Source organism: Diplotaxodon limnothrissa, linkage group LG17 (assembly GCF_057381915.1).
Source record: "Diplotaxodon limnothrissa isolate DT_005_m linkage group LG17, D_limnothrissa_male_GT1.1, whole genome shotgun sequence".
Lineage (NCBI taxonomy): Eukaryota > Metazoa > Chordata > Actinopteri > Cichliformes > Cichlidae > Diplotaxodon > Diplotaxodon limnothrissa.
This window is the reverse complement of record NC_140612.1, coordinates 29,903,725-29,925,922: the sequence shown is the minus strand read 5'-3', so window position 1 is coordinate 29,925,922 and position 22,198 is coordinate 29,903,725. Positions and strand designations below refer to the sequence as shown.

The following is a 22,198-nucleotide window of genomic DNA, read 5'->3' as shown; positions in this document are numbered from 1 at the left end:
GATCATAAAGTTGCAGTCCAAAGAAAACCTTGCTTCACTATATTCAGTCATTTTAAGTTTTACAAACATACTTAAGCATTACGTGTTTTTTTTTATGTATTGATAAAATTAAGCTTAATGAAGCTTTTAAAAACCAAACAAAATTTTGGAGATGAAAAAAGTGTCTTTTCTTTTACTTTTCTTTTTTAAGATGCTTGGTTTTCACATTCACCTTATAAAACAGAGTTTGAAAACATTTATCATGAAAAGTTTCATAGTTTAAAAATACACTTAATACAAGCATAGACTGTTTATAAAATATGGATATATCCAACCCACTAGTTTATTGACTTCCGCCTCTGCATTTTTGACATCACCCTATTTTACCATCTGTTTTACTCTAAATCTGACCATTATATACAAAATAAACACTATCTTGTATTAAGCAAGACATAGTGGTTAAAACCATAAACCCATTAGTAAAGTGTTTACTTGAATAACAGGGTAATGTTATAATAAAGATTAAACAATCAAACTTCTTCTGGCAACCAGAGTAGTCGCCCCCTGCTGGTCAGGTGAATGAATTTAAGTTTAAGGCACTTCCACATTGGCTTCACTTCTCAGTTCCTGGACCTACATCCACGTTTTATAGACAGTGCATAAATATAACAAAACAATTATATTTACAGTTCTCTAATATTTTAATCAAACTCTTCAATATACATACTTAACTTCAATATACATAATTAAAAACTAAAAACAGGTATTTCAAAACTGTGTTAACTGAAAAACAGCATATGGTAAATAACGTGTAGATTTCCTTATTTATTGTAAAGATTATCATGAGAAATATTACTTTTCATTTTAGGTCTTGGTCAGATAAATGTGACCTACAGACAACTGAAGCAATACTGTGTTGCTGAGAATAACTACATCACAGTAACTGGTTGGTTCTTTAAATGAAATATTGGGGTTCCCCATTAATAGAGTTTTATACTTGAAATCGAGTTTTACCAGTTTTAACAGTTCCATTTCGCAGTACAACAATATTCATTAAATTTGCAGTAACGTTATAAACAAAGGCCTTCATTGTGCTGCAATTTATGAAGAGCATGTGGATTTACATTCATGATGGTTTATTGTACATATGGGCTTTGTATACAGGTTTATTGTGACCTGTATCATTCACTTGCTTGCCATAACTTTTACTGAAACAATATCTATGTCAAAAATACTTATTCATCTTCTTTATTTACTTCAACTCAAGTTGAAGGATGGTTAGACACTGTAGTCCAGAGATTTGCTGCATCCATCCATCCATCCATCAAATTGTTAACTTCCAATATTAACTACATTAAGTCCTGGCAGACAGATTTATTTAGCTTGGACAATCAGGTTTAGACAGGTGCTTCACCCACGCTGTCTGTGTGTGTGAATTCATTCTGCCCTGATCGCCTTTCATCCTCCTGGGCAGTTGTCATCCTCCGCCAACGCTGGACATGTAAAAAAAAACAAAAACTATTACATCACAATATGATTAAATGATTATGATTTGAACCCGGGTGAGAGTATTGGCTGAAATTGTACTCACATTCACACATGAATAATGTAAAAAGTTAACAAAATATGCTCTTTAGCCCGAAGTTAAATATCTCACAGGAATCAGCAGCAGAGACGTAAAGCTGCTTTGTAAATATTTACTGTCACAAGCAGTGCACGTCTTCAAAAATATACTTTCCTGCCTAAAACCAGAATAATAATGTCGGCCTTGAGCAAAAACCATCAATTCTGTTCTTCCTGAATAACTACAGTCTTTATAAGAGATGAACTTCAGCCTTCCAGGACTTTTTCCATTTTTAATCTTATGTGTTACCTGTATATTCTCTTTTCAACACTTTATTGCATAATTTTCTTTTAGCCTGAGATGATTAAAATCAGAATCTGAGAGAGTTGTGTAAGATGTTTGTACCTGTTTGATGCTGCCTTTGGTGCTGCAGAACATGTAGATAACATAGCCTGGGATGAGTACCATGGAGGACATTGCCATGAGCCAGCCAATCGCTTGGCCCCACAGGGGGTACACATACTTCCCCAAGGTGAGAGGAGTCATCTCAATGGCACTAAAGGTAAACACTCCCTACAAAATAAAATTATAATATTCATATATCAATATACTCCAGTGCAGTAATTATTCATAACCTGAGGGTCTAGATAAGCCAGGAAACTTGTGCTTAGCAGTTTTGTACAAACGTCTTGAGCCAAGACTTTGCTAGGAAAATGGGAGATGGTTGCAGGAGTTTATTCAACACGTGCAAACATACATAGATATACAGCAAATAAGGTAAAAAATAAAAATAAAAAATAGTCTAACGATGTAAAGGTAAGTATTTGGTGACTTTCTTTAAGTAGTCTTCAGGATTAGTTCTCAAGGACATTCAAAGCTCTTCTTTGGATGTTGGACGCCTTTTGTTTCGCTCCCTGTCAGGTGTAACTTTATTTTTTAATGAGTCAGTGTTAAATGTCTTAACAAGCAACAACAAAACTTGAATTCCTCTGAAAATGATCAGGTACAAGGACTGAACTGAAGAAGAGTGAAAATTAAAGCCACAATCCAAAACAGATGTTCAGAAAACATGGCTGCGCAACGGAAGCAAATATATGTAAGAAAAAACCCCCAACAAAAGCACTTTTTTATATACAAGTTTACATTTTGAGATTAAACTTGAAATACTTTCAAAAGTGGCACTAAGGTCTAGCTCCTTAGATGTGAAATATATAGAAACAAGCATTGATTTTTGTACATACTGTAGATTGATTGGGTTTTGCATCATTAGACATAGCCGTGCTTTGAGCAAAATACTAGCATGCTAACCCACACAAAAATACCTGCTGAAATACCTCTGTTCACCAAGTACAATGTATACTTTATTGACTTGCATGAGTTGGCATGCTAACAGTCCAGTCGAGGTTAATTGTCATTAGCTTTTCTTTTAGACCACATGCGACAACAGACAAACTATCCAACAGTGTTCCTGGTTAAAATAACATTCTGCTTATTCTTAGACAATCAGATTATCAAAGCATTGTCTAGTTTGCAATTTCTTCCAAATTTCCCTCAGTGTTCTTTTTCAATACAGGACTAACTTTGCAAGATTTCCCAAAGGACCTGACCGTCCATGAGGTCAAATACAAATTAGAATACAAATTAGATCAATTCTCTACCTAAGGCCAGTGCTTTAGCTTGATGGATCCCTAGATTTCCTGGCAGAAGAACAAAGCCTGACTGAAAATTACAAATTTAAAGAATTAAGCACCTCTAGGTGAAGGTCATAGAGGTCAAATCCATAATCAGTTTTCTCCTACCAAGCAAATTAGAGGTGTGAAGATCATCCAGCAAAGCTTCCACCAGCCACATGGCCGATAGCCGATCATGTCCTCGATGTTCTTATAAAATCTTTCAGCTCCTGTGGCATAAAGAGAGGAGGGCAAAGGGAGTGTTGGTGTTAATGAGGAGAGAGCGACTGCCAGAACAAAGCCATAATGGTGGGGGTGGGAAAGGGAAGCCAAGATGGCAGAGATTTATAGATGTAATTTCCTGTTGAACAGCTAAGTAGGAAATTTAAATGCTGGAGTCATTGTTACATTTCGTCCAGAATGACTCAAATTATTACCAATGTGGTTACATTTAATTTCAAGTTGTAATATTTGCTTTAATTCTTCTTTTTTTTAATGAAAAGAAAATGGATTTCCTACCATAAAACCAGGATATGGAAATGGTTTCAAAGAAGACGAGGAAGAGCAGACACATCCCACTGGCGGAGTAGTAATCAAACAGCTTGAACACATAGAGACCACCCTAGGAGATTTCAACACACATACAGGAACACGCATAACTACTTTAGAGACCAAATATTACCATCCCTCTCTTCATTGAATAAAATATGCATGATGAGAGTACACCGCAGGTTGTTGTGAGATCGTTTTGTCATTATGCATAATGCAAGAGCTCTTTTCCCTTGTGTCGGAAAAATGCGCAAGAGTTCACACGAGCTGGGTTTCAAGACCGTCCTCTTATAATATTAAACAGGTTTACACGCATTCTTTGGATGGTTAAAACCCTCTTTACTTTGTTCATTTTATAGTGACCTAATGCAGAGTTCATGCAGCACCTGCGTGATGTTAGAGAAGCCGACGATGAAGGAGATGAAGCAGACAATGAGGATGAAGACCTTCTTCCTCTTTCGCAAAACCATGGGATATTCATCCATCAGAGCTGTGATGAAGCCCTCTACTGTGCAGAACTAAAACACGATGACGTGAAGAATGTGGTTTGTTATTAAAAGAGAGCACCAGTATCTTAGTTTAGTTCATCTATAAACTTATAGCAATCACCAATTAATCAGTTGTAATATCTCTATTACAACATCTGGATTGATGGTACCTGACTGTCCAGGCCCAACATCATGAGCATGGAGAAGAACAGGATGGCCCATAGCGAGGACATGGGAAGCTGTGTGACTGCCTGAGGATACGCTAAAAATGCCAGCCCTGGACCTAAAAATTGCAAACGAGACAAATTATTAAAATTATAAATGCTTTAACTTATAACATTATATGAATTACTATATTAGATACACATCATTAATACCTATTTTGACCTCTTTTTGCCTTTAGAATTACTTTAATCCTTCCTGGCATAGATTCAATAAGGTTCTGGAAACATCCTCACAGATTTTGGTCCTTACTGACTTGATTGCATCAGACAGTTGGTGCAGATTTGTTGATTGCACCAACTTGGACCAATCAACTGGATTGAGATCTGGTAACTACAGAGGTCATTTGAGATGGTGATTCAAACTTCATAACATGGCACATAATCCTGTTGCAAGCAGCCATCAGAAGACGGCTGAGGTCATAAATAGATGGAAATGGTCAGAAACAGTACTCAGGAAGGCTGTGCCGTTTAAACATGCTCAGCTGGACTAAGGTGTTACTAAGAGACCTAATGTGTGCCAAGAAAATATTACAAATAGCATTTGGAACTGTTGATGCAAAGCACGATGAATCTGTGCTTTCATGTTGTTTATGCTAAATTCTGACCCTACCATCTGATTAGTGAGAATAATTATTTTAAACCTGCACATAGTAGCAATTCGTGCTTAATTTAGTAAAACCACATCAAATATTTTTCTCTCTTTGACCACCGATGGCCTGTGTCTGTATGCAATATTATATTATTATTTTTAAAATGTTTTTTAGTTTCAAACTTCATAATGCTTCTAATATGTACATTAAAAATATTTAATCCAGAAGTAATCAAATCTGAATAATGAACAATTTCTTATAAGTTATAAAATATGACTTTCACCTGATGCTGCCAGTTCGTGCACGGGTTTCTTCGTGATGTAGGACATAAAGCCTACGATGGAGAAGATGACAAATCCAGCAAACATGCTGGTGCAAGAGTTGATGCAGCATACTATGACTGCATCCCTGAGAAAACATCAGTCAGAGAAGAAAAGAGCATCATTGTCTGTGCATCGTCTACAAAAGAGGATTCTACAACACTTTGGATTTCCTGCTCCTACTTGTAGACATCGTTGTTGTAAGAGTTGTAGCTTCCCAATGCGATGAGCGATCCCAGGCCCAGTCCGTATGAAAAGAAGATTTGAGTTGCTGCATCCAGCCACACCTGTGAGACAACATAGTGTAATTACTGGTGTTTGTTTGTTAAGATGCGTGGGTGATTAGATGAGGATTTGTGCAAACTATGAACCTCAGATCTGACGAGCTTATTGAAGTCTGGAGTAATGTAGAAGAGAATCCCATCTATGGCTCCAGGGAGTGTGACCCCCCTGAAGAACAGGATGAACAGCATGAAGTAGGGATAGGTGGCTGAGAAATACACTACCTGAAAGACAGAATGATTTATTTTTAATTATTTAAATGAAAGAGAATTAAAAATGTTGAAAAGTCCAAAACATTTTATAGGACTGAGTATGCTGTTTGCATATTTTTAAACACATTTCTGTTAAGATATTGAGATGGATTTGCTTTTCATATTATCAAAATTGCAAACATGCTATTTGCTCTAAATAATTACATCAAAAGAGATGCAAAACAGTGTACAGAAAAGGGAACTACTGAAATATTTCCATCATTTCTCTTTGCCAAAAGATCTGTAGGATGTGTCCCATAGTTCTTGTGCATGATGATTATCCTTAATTGGTAATGTCCATCAAGGCCAGGGCCTTTGGGAAATTCATTTTTCTCACTGCTCTCAGATGCCGCACATTAAAATCCAATTATCCCTGGCGGTGAATGTGTAAATGTGTTTCTGCTCATATACTTTACTTGCGGTAATTTGAAATCCCAGGTAGTAGGCAAAGTGAAGATTTTTCTATCACCTCTAAATTGTCCAGCAGTAGTCAAATCTTGCATTTTGAAGCTATTTCTATTTCAATTTGAATAAAATGGTAAAAGAGAGATTGGATGTGCACAGAAAAATGACAGCGGATGCAAACATCTGAAACTGGAATAAAATACTGTCTCTCAGTTCTTAGGTTTAAGATATCAGGACATCCTAAACAATGATTTGGTTCTTAGCAGGTTCTATATTAAATGCAATTTAATATATCATTATTTATTTAACAAAAACTAAACCAAAATGCAGAAGCAGTGTGTGAAAAACAGTGCACCCAGTGATTCAGTAGCTCATAGAGATGTCTTTAGCAGAAATAACATGAAGTGATGGTTTTCTGTATGACTTTTCAGTCTCTCAGATCATTGTGAAGGAATTTTCTCCCAGCTCTCTTAAAGTCTCTTCAATCAGGTTGAAGTCTGGACTTTGACTTGGGCACTGAATTACCTTGATTTCTTTACATCAAACATCCTGTTGTAAATATGCTGCTGTGCTCGGGATCAACTACTCCGTTTTCGACTAACCTTTAGCTATCATATGGTTTTGCATTTGATGCTAGAGTATTTTGCTATACAAATGAGTTCACGGTCAACTCAAAATGTAGGTGCAACCTTCCACTACTGTCCTCGACAGCTGGTATGAGGTGTTTGTGCTGATATGCTTGTTTGGTTTTTGCCAAGCATGGCACTGGGTATTGTGGCCAAACATCTCCACACTGGTCTCATCTGTTCCAGAAATCCTGTAGTTTGTTTAGATGTAACTAAGCCGTACAGCCATAACTCTTTCAGTCATTTATTCTAATTGTACTGTTATGAATTTTAACATTTAAAATGTTAACTAAGGCTAAAATGTAGCTCTTGGTTTTTTATGCAGTTTGTCTGCAATTGCACCATCTGACCTTGGGTTGAATTTGCTCCTGGGAAGACTGGCAACTGTCTTGAATGTTTTGCACTCATGAAAAAGCTTGCACAAACTTGCTGATGATTAATCAGTTGAATGTGATTAGCAGCACCTGGCTTCTACTTACCCTCTTAATTCCTATGGAGAGAGTGAGTGAGGGTGCACTTTTTCACACACAGCTTCTGCATCATTATATAATATAAAATAAAAATGGCATAAATAATGACACTTTGTAATATATGCAGCATTGTTGTTCCTTTTAAGTTTTATTAAAATAATTTTATGATGTGCCACGGACCAGGTTAGCTTTTATATTCAGATACATAAAACTTTAGTAATGAAAGAGGGTGCACTCAAACAGAGAGATGATTTAAGAGAAGAGTCAGGAAATCATGAAAGATTTAAATACATTTAAACAAAAACTGAAAATTAAACATAATTTTCAGCTGATCGGTGCTTCAGTCAGATAAGAAAAAAATGAAGATTTTTTTGTTATTTCCATGCCACTGTTTGCATCTGACTCTCAAATATGCTGAACGCACCAACTTTATAGCCTGCTGCAGCTAGTAGTCCTAAAAAAATACAAATGTTCAACTTTTAATATCTCTGAATTCATGTTTCCTTTTATTAGGTTTCACCCACTTACTCGGGCAACAACCACAACATGAGGTTTACATCATGAAAAGCTCAACGTCTGGTCATGTTTTCATGATTAAAGCTTTAATATTAAGGGAGTGGGAGGCAGAAAGAGGTGCTGATAAAAATACTGGCCAGTGTAAACCGAGTGGTCTGAGACTGATGAAAACACAAAGCCTAAACAACACAAAAGAAGAGAATTAACAGAAACGGGGGCAGAGAGACTCACCTTTCCCGTCCATTCAACTCCTTTCCAGATTGAGAAGTAGACAAGAACCCACGCCAGCCCAAGAGTGCCCACTAAGGGCCAGCGTAGCTCTCCTGGTTCCTCCAGGCCATTAGACAGCTGGTGCATGTTACGCCTTCAGAAACACACACAGGCATTCTTTGAATCCAGACGGAGATAAGCACCAAGAGCTTCCAGATATACCTCTCTATACATTCTCGTGCAGAATATCTCATATTAACTTACTCCCAAAACTCGGTGACAGCGCTGGTCAAGTTGGTGGTGTCTGTCAGACTGTAGTTGGAAAAACATTTTTCCGTGTTCCAGGGGTTATCACAGCTTTGCCAAGGCAGCTCCTGCATACACAGCATACAGTATGCATGAACAAAAACAGGTTCTAGGAGGAAAAATCATCAAAACTGCAAACTCACTGTTGCAAAATATATTACCTGTATCCCAATACAAAAAACCTTCAGAGTTAACACAAAACTTTGTAAATTAAAAAAAAAAAATGTCTCCTTGAGACACAGACAGCACCACAAAGACTTTCCCAAACAAAAGAAACAACGACAGAGACAGAAAGGCAAACCACCCAACAGTGAAAATGACATTTAATGAACTCAGTCTGTTTTTGACCTTCAGCTAAAAACACTGAACAACAATGACAACCCTTTTTTTCCTGCTTCGTAGTTTTCCCAGTACAAGAAACTTATGCCTGCAAAGTCTTTACATTTCTGCCATCGGGCTTCTTAAAGGCAGCCAGTCATGCAGAGAAATACCAAAGCAGAATGATAATGCAGAGAAAGAAAACCACTGCACACTGAGAAAGATGGTAAACAAATCCTAAATAACCTTACTTATGGACGAGGTGGCAAAAGTATGTCTGGAAAATGGGATAAAAGAAAACTGAGTCCAACATACTATAAGATTAGTATAAATTAGCAGGTTTCGTATTGGACCTACATCAACTTTTAAATTTTTATTTTATTTTTTATCTTTTCTTATTTTAATAAGTTTTACAGCTTTTTCTGCTGATGAAGACCAACAACCCTAATTCCAAAAGAGTTGGGGGACTGTGTAAAATGTAACTAAAACAGAAATAAAATCTCGTAAATCATATTTTGTTTTTCTTTTGCTCATCGTTATGGGAGTTTATGTTGTACTGTAACCTGCATATATCCTTTAGCACTGACAGTGCCTTTGTAGCAAGCTCCCTATTCCTAATTGGCTTTGGCAAAATCAGCCCAGTCCAAAAGCCTGGCAAGATGCGTGCTTAGGAACTGAGTGCTAATAACAAGCCAGATGGTCCCTCTACTCGTTAGTGCGGAGGATGTTGCGTCTATGACATAATGATGCCGGTTTTTAATGCTGTGCTTCCTGAAGGCACAAAGCTAACATGTACTCATGCTGATTTTTGATCTTATCTCTTGCACACAGAGATTTCTCCAGATTCTGTGAATCTTTTGATGATATTATGGACTAAAGACAATGAGATATTCAAAGTCTTGACTGTTTTATATTGAGGAATTTTGTTCTAAAATTGTTCCAAAATTTGTAGACTGTGCTCACTTGATACCAAATAGACAAAGTCAATGACAAAGATAGTTCTTGAAGACTAATGAAGTTGCTACATAAATGCTGGATTCAAATACAAGCACAGGTTGACTCAACTTAGCATGTATGACAGTGTTTACAACTTCTTTTCTGTGTTGCAGGTTTGCTACTGATTATGTAACATACCGAACCAAAAGAGTTGAATAAGTAGTAGAGCGCCCAAGCAATGATGATAATGTAGTAGATGTTGAGCCAGAAGGACAAAACAACTGCAGCCAGACCAACTCCTGAAGCGAGAACAAGTGTCAGTGTTGCACAATACAATGTTTTACAGGTCAGCTAACATGCAAGCTTGTATGTAATGAAAAGAAAGGAAGAGGGGAAAGATACACAAGTTACTAACTAATTTTAAAAATGATGTTGCGTGACAGAGAAAAACTAACATGGTCATCATCATCTTTATTATTGGCAGAGTTGTCATTGTGCTGTTTCTAATGCTCAGTTGCTTTTGGCTTTGCATCACGCTCACTGGCATTGTTGCTGTCTCTGCTGCCTGAGGATCTGCAATGAAGTGCTTCACTCGAGTTATTTTAGTGTCGGGGCAATGGTGTTATTGCTATCCCCAAACAGGAGAGCATTTAGCAAGATGTCAAAAATAATTGTGGATAACAACAACAACAACAACAACAACAACAACAACAACAATAATAATAATAATAATAATAATAATAATAATAATGATAGTAATAATAATAATAATAATATGGAAAGGAGCAGGAAAGAATAAGACACTGGAAGTTCCTGTACAGGTAATTAAGGTCTCACAGAATGGGAACAAGTTCAGTCACTAAAATAACGCCGATTTCTGATGTATATAGCTTTCACGATGCTCATAATCCTTACTCGGAATATACATGGGTGAATTCTAAATGTACACAATGAAATGTAAATCCATATTTTTCTTTATACATTACCCTTCATCATAGGGATTAGTCTCCACACCCCAAGTCCTCCAACTGAAGTGAACTGTCCCAGAGCTGTTTCCAGGAAGAAAAGCGGTATCCCAGCAAAGACCAGTGTCATAAAGTATGGGATCAGGAAGGCCCCTGATACAAACACATCAAACAGACAAACAAAATATATTTGGTAAGATCTTGTATACAGGAATTAGAAAAACTCTGAAGTTCTAATAAATTGCATAGCTCTTACCTCCACCATTTTTGCCACACAAATAGGGAAACCTCCACACATTTCCTAAACCGATGGCATATCCAACACATGAGAGGAGGAAATCAAACTTGCCCTTCCAGCTTCCCCTGTCAGGAGGCTCTTCCACATTCTTCTTATTATCTGCAGGGGGCGCCACACGATCCAGCTCCTCAAAGGGAACTGCTTGTTTGACCTCTGAAGGGGAGTTCAAGTCCACTGTACTTTGCCCAGTCTTCCCCATTATGGGACCACTGTGGACCAATGGGGTCAGAAAGCCACCTTTCTGTAGTGTCTCTGCGGTTGAGTGCCTCACACTGCGTTTGGATCTCAGTTGGATGGATTCAGGATAATGCGCTGACACTGGACGCATGTAAAGTTTGAAAATGAAAGTAGAGAAGAAGAAGTTTGTTGCTGTTGTTATTATTTAATACAAATATTTGTGGCTTTGTGGTGCATATATTTTAGTGGAGGGAAATACCACTCAATTCACAATTTATTGCCACTGAAACAGTTTTATAGTCTTTTAGAGCCCTTTTAAGAACTTGGGAAACTGCCTCTGAAAACTAAAGCTAATGGCTGTCACATAAATTACTGAGAAACATCTGTAGTTCCAGAAAATATGAATTCGAAAAAAGGACAAAAACCAAACCCGGCATTCTTAGAAGGATCGAGGCTCACAGAGGCCTTCTGTAGACGGACAGCAGACTTGCTTTGCTTTAACTTTAACCCATAGATCCCTAGGAGTAGTAGTAGTAGTAGGAACATTTAATTGCTAAAACTAATTTTTCTCTTCAGGAATGCAAATAAATAACTGTAATTTCACATCCTAAACCAAAAAAAAGTGCTTTACTTTCTTCTGCCTTTTTATAAAATAGCACATTTGAGAATTCACAGATAACAACAATAATTATATTTTAGCATTAAAACTAACATTTTGTGATTTTGCACATACCAGTGGGTTAGTCATTGCAGAAACACAAATAAATATATAGTTTACCAATAATGTAAATTTATGGCAGCTTAAGGATAAATCTTACCCTGGGTGGTGGTCTAATACATTTGCAATAAATAAATAACTGAAGCACCCAATAATATATAATAGATTAAATATTAAAATGTATATTAAAATAACTTGCACAAGCATAATTTTTAAAGAGTTTGATCTAGGTGCTATACTTGGGTATACCAACTCAAGCCACAAAAAAGCACCCAGATGACTGAACTACATGTTCTTATCACTACCAACAAACCTGCTGCACCTTTCTTTCTAGTCCACCACAGTCAAGTTCACGTTGGGTCACCGAAATACCAAAATGATGACAATTTCAAGAAATTCCTACTGTTATCTACACCTGCCGGTGCTGGTCACACATTGTCTGCCCAAAGAATATTACCTCCTTTTTTTGATAAAGTGGTAATAATTTTTCATTTACTGGCTGTGGAATGATCTCTTCATGCCTGAATAGCATTTTATGGTAAGGTTAATCTAAGCACTGGGTGTAAGTTGTTTCATGCTTGCAAATATTGATTGGCCCAGAAAATGTCCAAATTGTTTTATGCCAATTGCTGGAGGTTATTAACATTACAGCACTGTTTAATGGTATATTTCCTGGAAAAACAAGACATTCTCTGCTCAACTCTGATTTGTTTCTTCCAGGTCATTTTACTGTAGTTCCTCAGTGATGTGACACTGGTTATTGGAGTTAATGTTTTCTGTCTTTTTCATAGTACTTTAACTAACATAATGGAAAGCCATAGTTCATAGGTGCCTCATTTATATTCTAGCCTTTGATGATGTTGAGGAAACCTTTCGTAAACATGTACTAAATATCATAAAAGTACACGTAGTGACATGTTCAGATTAAAAAACAAGCAGTTGGGTCTTTTAAAAATTAAAACAAGCAAAATGTTATATAATCAATATGGATACAAAAAATATTCATGCTGTGAAATGTACCATGTTCCACACTATGTAATTTAATCAGATTTCAGTGGGCAGAACACCATGAAATGATCAGATATTCACTTTCAACTAGTTGTCTAGGTGAGAACAAGTGTTTTTTCAGAGGCAAAGGAATAATATAAAAATATCAGACATTCCCTTTGAGGATGTTATCCATTTAATCTCAAAGATTTTTTGTTCTTTTTTTTTTTTTTGACAGTACAGGCCTTTTAGATGCCAGCTTCTTTGGTGTGCATTAGCACAAAGGTTTAGCATTTCCCAGCAGCTACAAAATCAGCCATTAAAAAAGTGCAGTTTAGCTTGTTTATCTTGCCATTTTCATGACTCAGTGACAAACGGTGAAAAACAAAGTATGAAAGAGAGGGAATGAATCCCGTCCTACCTACGAGATTTCCACGTCCTTTGTCAGGTCATCAGCTTCAGTGTGCCACACTTGCGGTCTTAAAGTTCTGAAACTTCAGTTCAACATCCAAAAGGATCAAGTTGAAAAGCTTCAAACCAATCCTCCATGCCCTGTGTCTGAAAATCCAAATTGTTCTTTCCTGTGTGCTGTCTGTTGGAGGACTTACAGCTGGTATCGAGTGGTTGATAATAAAGTTCGACCTGTGTGTCTACTTTGATTACTGTTCACTTCTGACTAGTGAGGCCCCGTGGCCATGGGGGATACAGTATGTCAATTGCCTAGCTCTGGTGGGGAACTCTAGCAGCAGCAGCAGCAGCAGAGTGTGTGTTTGTGCATTATGCATATGTGTTTGTTATGATGGCCAAGGTCAGCTCTTGCCAGCGCCGTTACCATGGTATTTCCCAACAGAGAAGTGCCTGATCAGTGAAAGAGCTCATGGAGTTTTGGAAAATGAATCCAGCAATGGCTGCTGGCAGAGACCCTGGAAAAGTATGATCACAAATGTGGTCATGCCAGTATCAGACTCTGACCACACTGATGCAGAAAGTGACCTAATATCCATCTGCAATGTCCTCGCTTGAAGGGGTTACAGGACACAGGGGGTGTATAAAATCAGTTTCATTTCTGCAGCCAGTTTGAAAAATGACCATTGTTACTTTATAGGATAACCAAAAGGGACGTGTGTATGAAAATACACAACATCACATGCTTGCTGCTTCAGTAAAACATGGCAGTAAAACAATTTTTGAGTGTATCTTTAAGTAAAGCAGCAACCCAAGGCACGTTCACAAATTCACATTCTGCTATTAAAGCTCATCCTCACAATGAATCTTAAATAAACCGCTTACAAGCACAAGTAGAGAGTCATAAAATTGGTAATGATATATATTAAGGTCAGCTGCTCATTCCAGCAAGAGCGTGTCACATTGTGAGTCTTCTTTAAATACATATAAATGAGACTCTTTTCATGCTTTTTAGGATCTACTACCTATACTGCCTTGTTCTTATTGGAAAAGGAAGTCCACAAAAGTGCACAAAAAGGCTACAATAATGATCGAGTGATGTTATCCACACTGTATTTTTAATTACTCAAGTGACAGTAAAACATTGTTGCCGTTATTAATAATGGAATTAGATAAGAGAGGTGAATTTCTTGTTTCTCCTGGCAGGTAACCTCCTGGCTTTAATATCTGGTCCAGATATTCTATCACCAGCCAATTACAGTGACTAATGAACATTCCCACAATGCCCAATGGTTTGCTGGTGGATCAGGATCGCTGATAGACTCAGGGTTTCAAAAGTGAGAGATTAGATCATATTAAGCCTTAATTACACCCATAGTGAGTTGTTCCCATCAAGAACAGATTCAGCGTAATCTCCGCTGTGGTTTATTGCCCATGTGGACGCACATGATCATAACTGGGTGGATTGGAGTTGTCAAAGCTGGTTTTCATCAATCTGTTTACAACGTCCCCATGATCAGTGCAGCTTGATTATAATTCCAGGGCATTTATTGCCAAAGATAATTGAGAGCGATTGTGTAGACAACAGAGGCTGAATATCAAAATAAGTGAATACATTTTTAAAAGGGCTTGTTGTTAGGATTATTTTACAATTTGATTAATTTTAGACTCACTTTTTCATAATAAAATAAATGTCAGCATTCTTTTTAAATGACACAATGAGGAAAAGGGCAGAGAAGGTTGCAAAACACAGAGGAAACACTTCATAATCATAAAGGGAGAAGTTAACGTTTTGCAGAGATTATCACGCTGCCTAAAAGTACAGTTTATCACCATGAAAGTGCCGCAGTGGTCCTTGTCAGCTTTCTGAAACACAAGTACAAATGCAGTTCAGTGCAGTAGTCTTATAGCTGCTGTTGAGCATCTTCAAATATTTATGCGTTTTATTTACATTATGGGAAATCTATAATCTTTTAACAGCAGCCATATCGAGTAGGGTACTTTAGACATTTGCTGACTCTGCATGTTTAGATAAACTTCAATAAAGTCATTTGTATGTATGAGCACTGCTCCTGTCACCACTTAATGAGTGCCCGTAGCGACAAACTGTTTCTCAAAAAGCTGATAAATGGCTCATATACAATTCAAAAATAAATCATGTGTGCTGTTTCAAAAAAAGTTAAACTCTGTAAATTGGAAACTTTCTTTAGAGAGCATTCTGTTGCAGTAAATCCTGTGGGGTCAATAGATAAGGGATGTTTGATTTATTCTGTTTAAGTGGTTGTCTCTGTGATGACTCAGCATTATTTCATTGCAGGAAAGTAAAGCAAAGTAATGACTCACACATAACAAACCTGAGAAATCAGGCCTTTGGAAACAAAGTTCCCAGCTTTGGTTCATAGTGAAATATCAGAATTAGTTCACTTTGAAATGAAACTCTAATGGACGCATGGATTGGTGCTGATTATAAATCCAAGTGGTGCCATCATGTATCCTTTGAAGTTCAGGAAAAGAAGGCTGCATTTGAAGGAGTCTTTGAAATGGAACATCACCTTCATCACCCCCACTATGATGCGGTCAATCTCGAAGGCTACGGGTTAAAATCATTTTTGTGTAAAAAGTACATTCATGACCATACTCCAGTAAAACTAAGTTTATTTATATTTATTTCAATTACTTTAGGGGTTTTGTGCTAACTAGCATACGTTGGCATGTCAGCATGCGGGACTAGTTAACAGTGAAGCTAAGCACATTCCCGTTTGCTTCAGCTGTACCTTGAGCTGTGTGCTAATTAGCACATGCTACATTATTTATGTGATTACTGTCCAGTTTAAGGAGGGACACTCAAATGTTGTGCATAGTGTTACTCACTGGTTTGTGCAATATCATTAAAAATATGCTTTTCAGCATCACTCTGAGATTGTTCTCTTCCCTTTTCTCTCACCCCCAACCAGTCACAGCAGATAGTTGCCCCTCCCTGCCTGATTCTGCCTGAGGTTTCTTCTTGTTAAAGGAGTTTATTTATTTATTTATTTTTATAAAGAAGAAAGTTTTTTCTTCACTGTCACTAACTTCTTGCTCATAGGGCACCATTTGATATTTGGGTTTTCTTTGTAATATTGCAGGGTCTTTATCTTATAATATAAAGCACCTTGAGGTGACTGCTGTTGTGAATTGGAGCAATATAATTAAAACTGAATTGAATTGAATATATTACTTATTATTATATATGTATTATATATTACAATTTACTGTTAGTAAATGGCAGTGGTATATGTATTCCATTTGTATTACATTACATCATTGCTTGGTGTCAAATAACAACACATTATACATTACTCACATCCACATATTAGCACATATTCTATCCTAATAAAAGGCATGTTAACAAAAACCAACGGCAAAGTTAGTGAAGTAAAATAAGCCCCAATAAAAGTGTTCAAAATAGTAATAAGACAATCTATATACAGTTTATCCTTTCATATTTTTTGTATGCAGCACGAGGCAATTTCAACCACTGCAACTCAAGTGCTGAACCATTATATCATCAAAGTAGTAGATTTGCATGTTTCAGTTCAGCTCAGTTATATGAAAAACATTTCTCAATAACAGTTTAAGGGGAAAAAATGCTGTCTTTGAGGCCTCCTTGCAATCTGCCTTTAATTCTCAGCACGTGCCGTGGTCTGTGAATCGATGCGGGGGTTATTATAAAGCAAGGAACACCCAGAGGCGATTGGCATGCATAGATGGGAGGCTAATATTACTAACACTTTCATCCAGAATTGCAGCAAGACGATGCATGGCGCATAAATTTACACGGGTTAAGGACAAACGCTGGGCGAGGTGCACATCAGAGAGAGCATGATTGTGTTAATGAGAAGGAAAGGGTGAAAAGATGAAAGTTGAGCGAGCTAGGGGCAGAGCAATCTCTGCGACGAAAGAGGAGAAAAGGTATAGATACGAGTTGGGAGGCAGAGTGAAAAGATATGATATATTGCAGCCGTGCCTGGTAGATAAGAGGAGAGTGAGATGAAAAGATACAAAGAAAAGAGAAAATGACTGTAAGACACAGAGGAAGAGCCTTCCATTCCTGGAGTCAGGAAGAAAAACTGTGTGAAAGAGAACTTCAGATAAGAGAAGTGAAGGAGGCCAATGACACGTCTGCATTTACAGTTTTCTTGATGCCAGAATGCAGTACAGTTTCACAGTCCTCACTAAAAAGTGTGTTGTCCCCCATGGAGATATATCACAGCCTCATTTTAATTTTATTCCTCCATTACAGCGTAGTCATTTTTATCTTTGTAAGTGTCTCAAATGCTTTTGACCTTGCATTACTGATCATCATGTACCATATAAGCCCTAAAGAAGTAAAGAGCCTTAAAAACCTCAGCTCATTCTGTTAGAAATCTACCACCGTGATGCATGATGTGTGGCCTTTATCTTGAGAATGATAGCCAGAGATTATTTTCATTCTTTCTTTCTGTCTTTTTTTTCTGAACGAAGCTAGCAATCAACAGCATCATTAAACATCAGTGAAGATACACTGGCAGAGAGTGACAGCTATAAATGTGACACATAATGATGCATGTGCAACTGAAAAAGTCATTCATCTCGAAAATGTCATGTGTATTTAGAAGGAAGCGTTTTAGATTCATCTACTGATTTTCTCGTGGCTACCTCCACCCGGGGTCTATTCCGGGTAGGACATGCCTCATTCAGGAGGGGCCTAGGAGACATCTATTCAGGTGGCCGAACCAATGTTGAGGAGTAGTGGCTGTACTCTGAGCCCCTCTCAAACGGCGGAGCTCCTCACCCTATTGTAAGACTGAGCCCAGCTAGCTTTCAGAGGAAGCTTATTACCACTGGTTGTATCCGCAATCTCATTCTTTTCGGTCACTACTCAGCGCTCATGCCCATAGATGAGAGTAGGTGAAGATAGGTAAGAGTGATTCAGAAAAACCCTATGAAGAAGGTTTTTTTTGAAGATGCTCAAGACATTTCATCAGCAGATGCAGGAACAGATCCTCCTGGAAATGAAAGGATCTATTCAGCCAGCACACACTGTTTGCCACCCTCCGCTTGGGCAGGAGGCTGCAATGCATCAAGAGCATACCCACCAGACGGAGGACTGTAAGACTGTTAAACTGTAGTGATCCTCTGTAACCTCTGTTGCCCCCAGCCACAAATAACATTTACACTATCCACTGCATACAACTCTGATGCTTGGAAACGGCCTTTCCTTTCTTATTTGATTTTTGTATTTACATTAGTTGTTTTCTTTTTCATACTACACTATAACTATTGTTGTTTTTGTATATATATATTTCTCTTGATGTGTGTTGTGGTTGTTGTCCTTAACCAGTAATTTTGTTTCACTTCATGTGAATAAATCTGGTGGAATAACAATAAAACGCATGAATCCTAGAAGTTGCATGAGGGGTGGCCGTACCTCAGTCGGCCCCAAAGATCGGCATGAGCCGGTCGTTCCAGGGACCCACTATGCAGAGGAGGAGTGGTCGTTTGAGGCCCTTGCAGGAGCAGCCAATCCCCAGTTGCTAAATTCTGTAGCGTTAGAAACAAAACTTTTTTTTAACAGTCAGTTTTGTGTTTTAAACTTTGTCAATTTCAGCTAAGCAAGCAACATGCCTTATAAAAAGACTTTAAGGCTATCACCAAAACCAAAGTAGCGCAAAGCTATTCAATTCAATCAATTATGAAATCAATCTATTCTATTTTGTTTCATCAGGCTAATTATATGCAATTAAAACACACGGATGTTATATTAATAATTAACCTACAACGATTCTTTCCCATGCTAGTAATGTTATTAGTAATGTTGCAGATGTTGTTGCAATGAAGTTCAGTAAAGAAGATCTGTTAATTCACATTTACCTTTATTCCTGCTGCGCTTTTCTTACACTCATTAGCTCTTTCACAGTGTCACACTCCCCTCATTACTAATTTCATCCTCACTACTCTGATCCAAAGATGATCTTCCCAGAGCTAAACTTTCTCCGATCCCTGTTTTTTAAAACTCATTACTATTCTGTCATTCTTACTTTCAGACCATCATTCGTGAAACCTTTCTCCTCCTTTCCATCTTCACCTTATCCTGGATGTTCAGAGAGTCTCGTCCAAAGTCTCCATCATCAGTCAGCTTGGAGTGTAGATACTCCAGGGTCCTGTCCTATTTCCTTTCTTCAGCTATGTAGCAGTCTGATGGCCAAAATACTTTTATTACTCCAACTCTGCTTTCAAATGATGTCTCCTTGCCGAAGTACTTTCCTTGGCTATAAAGAGATAAAAACTCAAAATGAATTCTGTAGTTCACAGTGAATCCTGAGGGTTATTGACCTTTTGGAGATGCTCTTAGCCATATATGACGCGAACTACTCGTTAATCTGTGATTATTTCATAAAATGGATTTACAATCTCTGTCTTAAGATGCTTCTTGGAAAGGGGCCCAGGACCGGACAGAGGCCAATGGTTCTTTTAAAGGGGTCTGAAACTAACACTTACATGGAGGCTATCTTGACAGGATGAACCACTTAAGACAGAGCTGCTTTTAAAATCCTGTACACAGTGCTGCGCAAAAGTCTTAAGCCATCCTTTATTCCTTTAGATTTTGCTAGGAAAATGGGAAATAGGTGCAGGAATTTTCTCAGGAAATCTTACAGGTGCATTCCACTTGAAAATCTTTTTTTTTTAACTTGGTTCCCTTTCATTTTATGAAATTTGGAAACGAGTTTTCGTTTTAGTTGTCAACATTTATCAATCAGCAAGAAAGAAAAGTCCAATGGGAAATGTTTTTGGAGCTTGATTCATACACTGAATTAACGTCCTTCTAGTTCTGTCCTGTATATAATGTTATGGAAATAGGGAACTATGTTTCTGAGGCAGAGATTCGCTTTGGTTAAAGGGTGTTTTAAAGTGTGACATGTTTCCATATCATCTGTTAAAGACCTCCCAGCCTTTTACCTTGTTGATTTTGTATTTGTTTTGACATGTGTGTGCGAGCGTGTGTGTGTTTGAAGGGCGAGGGGTGGGGGTGTAGGGGGTATGATCTGGTCATTTCTTGGCACCCATGGCATGGGATTTAGGTTTTCCATTACAGTGGCTCTGGCTCAGTGTCACAGTGGGGTAGTGGCTTATTATGTAAAGCCCTGTGGGTGGATGATCTATTATAAATGCAGGAAGTCCTGCACACTTGCAAACCTATAGTTCTATATTCGGCCTCAGGGATCCTCTGCTTCTAATATAAGCACAGATCTGTCAATATACAGTGCATTGATAAAAATATGGAACAATCATCTACAAGATTAGAACCACCGAGAGGCAACAATAAGAGCAAGGCACATATTAGAGAACAAGTTGCAATGTTCTTGGAAGAAATGCAAAGAAAAGCCTTGGTCAGAATACAGTCCATGTGTGAGTGGTCTGGGTGATGAGGGTTGCTCAGACCATGGCTGAAACTGCTGAGGTGAGTGGGCAGGGGTGGGGTGTGAGGAGGTAGTATTTACTGACAGTCTAAATGTCAAACAGTGGAAGAAGCTGTTTGTAGTCTGGAGACGTGAGACCTGATTTGCCTGAGGCGCCGACCAGAGGGGAACGGACCAATCAGGTGGTGGGCGGGGTGCAAGGGGTCACCTATAATGGCCCTGGTTTTCCTGAGACAGGCAGAGGGCAGCCAATTCATTTTTGGGCAGTGTTAATTACCCTGCGCTTCCTGTTCACAGTTGTGGCCGCTTCAAACCACACATCCAGGCAGTAGGAGCGCATGCTCTCCACTGAGGAGCCGTAGAGGCCCAGCAGCATCTTCTGGTCTAGGTTATTCTAGACCGCTAGGGCCTTCTTTACAAGGTTGTTGGTGTTGTGGATCCAGAGGAGATTGATGGAGATGTGGGTGCCCAGAAACCTGAAGGCAGAGACAGATTCTCCATTCATATTGGGAGGGGAGTGGTTCTTTTGTTTTAAAGACGTTTTAAAGACGTTCAGCTTCAGGTTAATTTCTGAGCACCAGTGGGACAAGTTCTCTACGCAGTCTCATCTCCATCATTGATGAGCCCAACCACGGTTGTGTCATTGGCATACTTGACAATGACGTTGGTTAGGTGGGTTGGTGCGCAGTCATAGGTGTACAAGGCGTACAGTGGGGGGGGCTAGGAGTGGAGACCTGCGGGGATCCGATCCTGAGTGACACTCAGGAGTGAGGGTCATTTTATGTCAGTGTAGGACGAGCGGGGGGGACTGAGGGTGACGAGAGGTGGAAGACAACTGGGCGGAATTGTCAGTTAATTGAATGCCAGTTTGGATCACACAGATGAATGAGCATGGCATAATGACAGAGCATTAGCACATTCGCTAGTCACACACATCCAGTGCCATCACACATCAACGCTGCACTATTACCTTGTTATAACCACAGACATGCGTGACAAAAAAACACGGTAGGAAGATAAATGTAATGCTTTTTTTTTCTTGATACAAAACAGGAAATGTGAGTTTAATTGATTAAACTGACTTGCATAGAATAGACTGGGATATTTAGCGTGTTGATATGTTATATTGTCATTGCTTGCACAAGCTACAACCACATAAAACACAAAATCATCCATATCTGTCCACTTTTATTGATTGATTTGACAGATTACAATATTTTCAAAAATTTAAAAAATGGTTTACAAAATAGCAACCTTTAAATTCATGAAAAAACTTACAGTTTATTACATACAGTAAAATAATCAAACAATTCATATTCAATGCAAATGGCCTTAATTTCACTGGATGTGAAAGTTCTGTATGTATATTGCATTTAATGAAGACAAGAAATTTGCATTTTTTTGGTAAAAATTGACCAGAACTCAAATTAAGACGTGTTTTAATGCATTATATTTTAATGTGACAAGGCACAGATTTTGCATGTCAAAGTTGAGGTGTTATGAGG

At 38.1% G+C, this 22,198-nt stretch overlaps 1 protein-coding gene across 1 annotated transcript; it reads right to left on the bottom strand.

The window, feature by feature from the left end:
- Nucleotides 1-1,376: 1,376 nt before the first annotated feature.
- On the bottom strand, nt 1,377-11,166 carry slc6a1l (solute carrier family 6 member 1, like). The gene is made up of 14 exons (XM_085376660.1): nt 10,926-11,166; nt 10,691-10,822; nt 9,903-10,003; nt 8,409-8,518; nt 8,166-8,298; nt 5,756-5,890; nt 5,568-5,671; nt 5,348-5,472; nt 4,421-4,533; nt 4,149-4,280; nt 3,733-3,835; nt 3,343-3,443; nt 1,949-2,116; nt 1,377-1,472 (listed from the first exon to the last, which is right to left on the bottom strand). The coding sequence occupies exons 1-14, from the start codon at nt 11,164-11,166 to the stop codon at nt 1,377-1,379; spliced, it is 1,794 nt and encodes a 597-aa protein (XP_085232786.1).
- Nucleotides 11,167-22,198: the final 11,032 nt, after the last annotated feature.

Excerpts from the sequence above, each read along its gene's own strand:
- slc6a1l (XM_085376660.1), bottom strand. The coding sequence starts at position 11,166 with ATGGGGAAGACTGGGCAAAGTACAGTGGACTTGAACTCCCCTTCAGAG. Across the intron at positions 10,823-10,925 it reads GTGTGGCAAAAATGGTGGAG|GGGCCTTCCTGATCCCATAC; the intron begins GTAAGAGCTATG and ends TGTTTGTATCAG. Across the intron at positions 10,004-10,690 it reads ACTAATCCCTATGATGAAGG|GAGTTGGTCTGGCTGCAGTT; the intron begins GTAATGTATAAA and ends TTCTCGCTTCAG.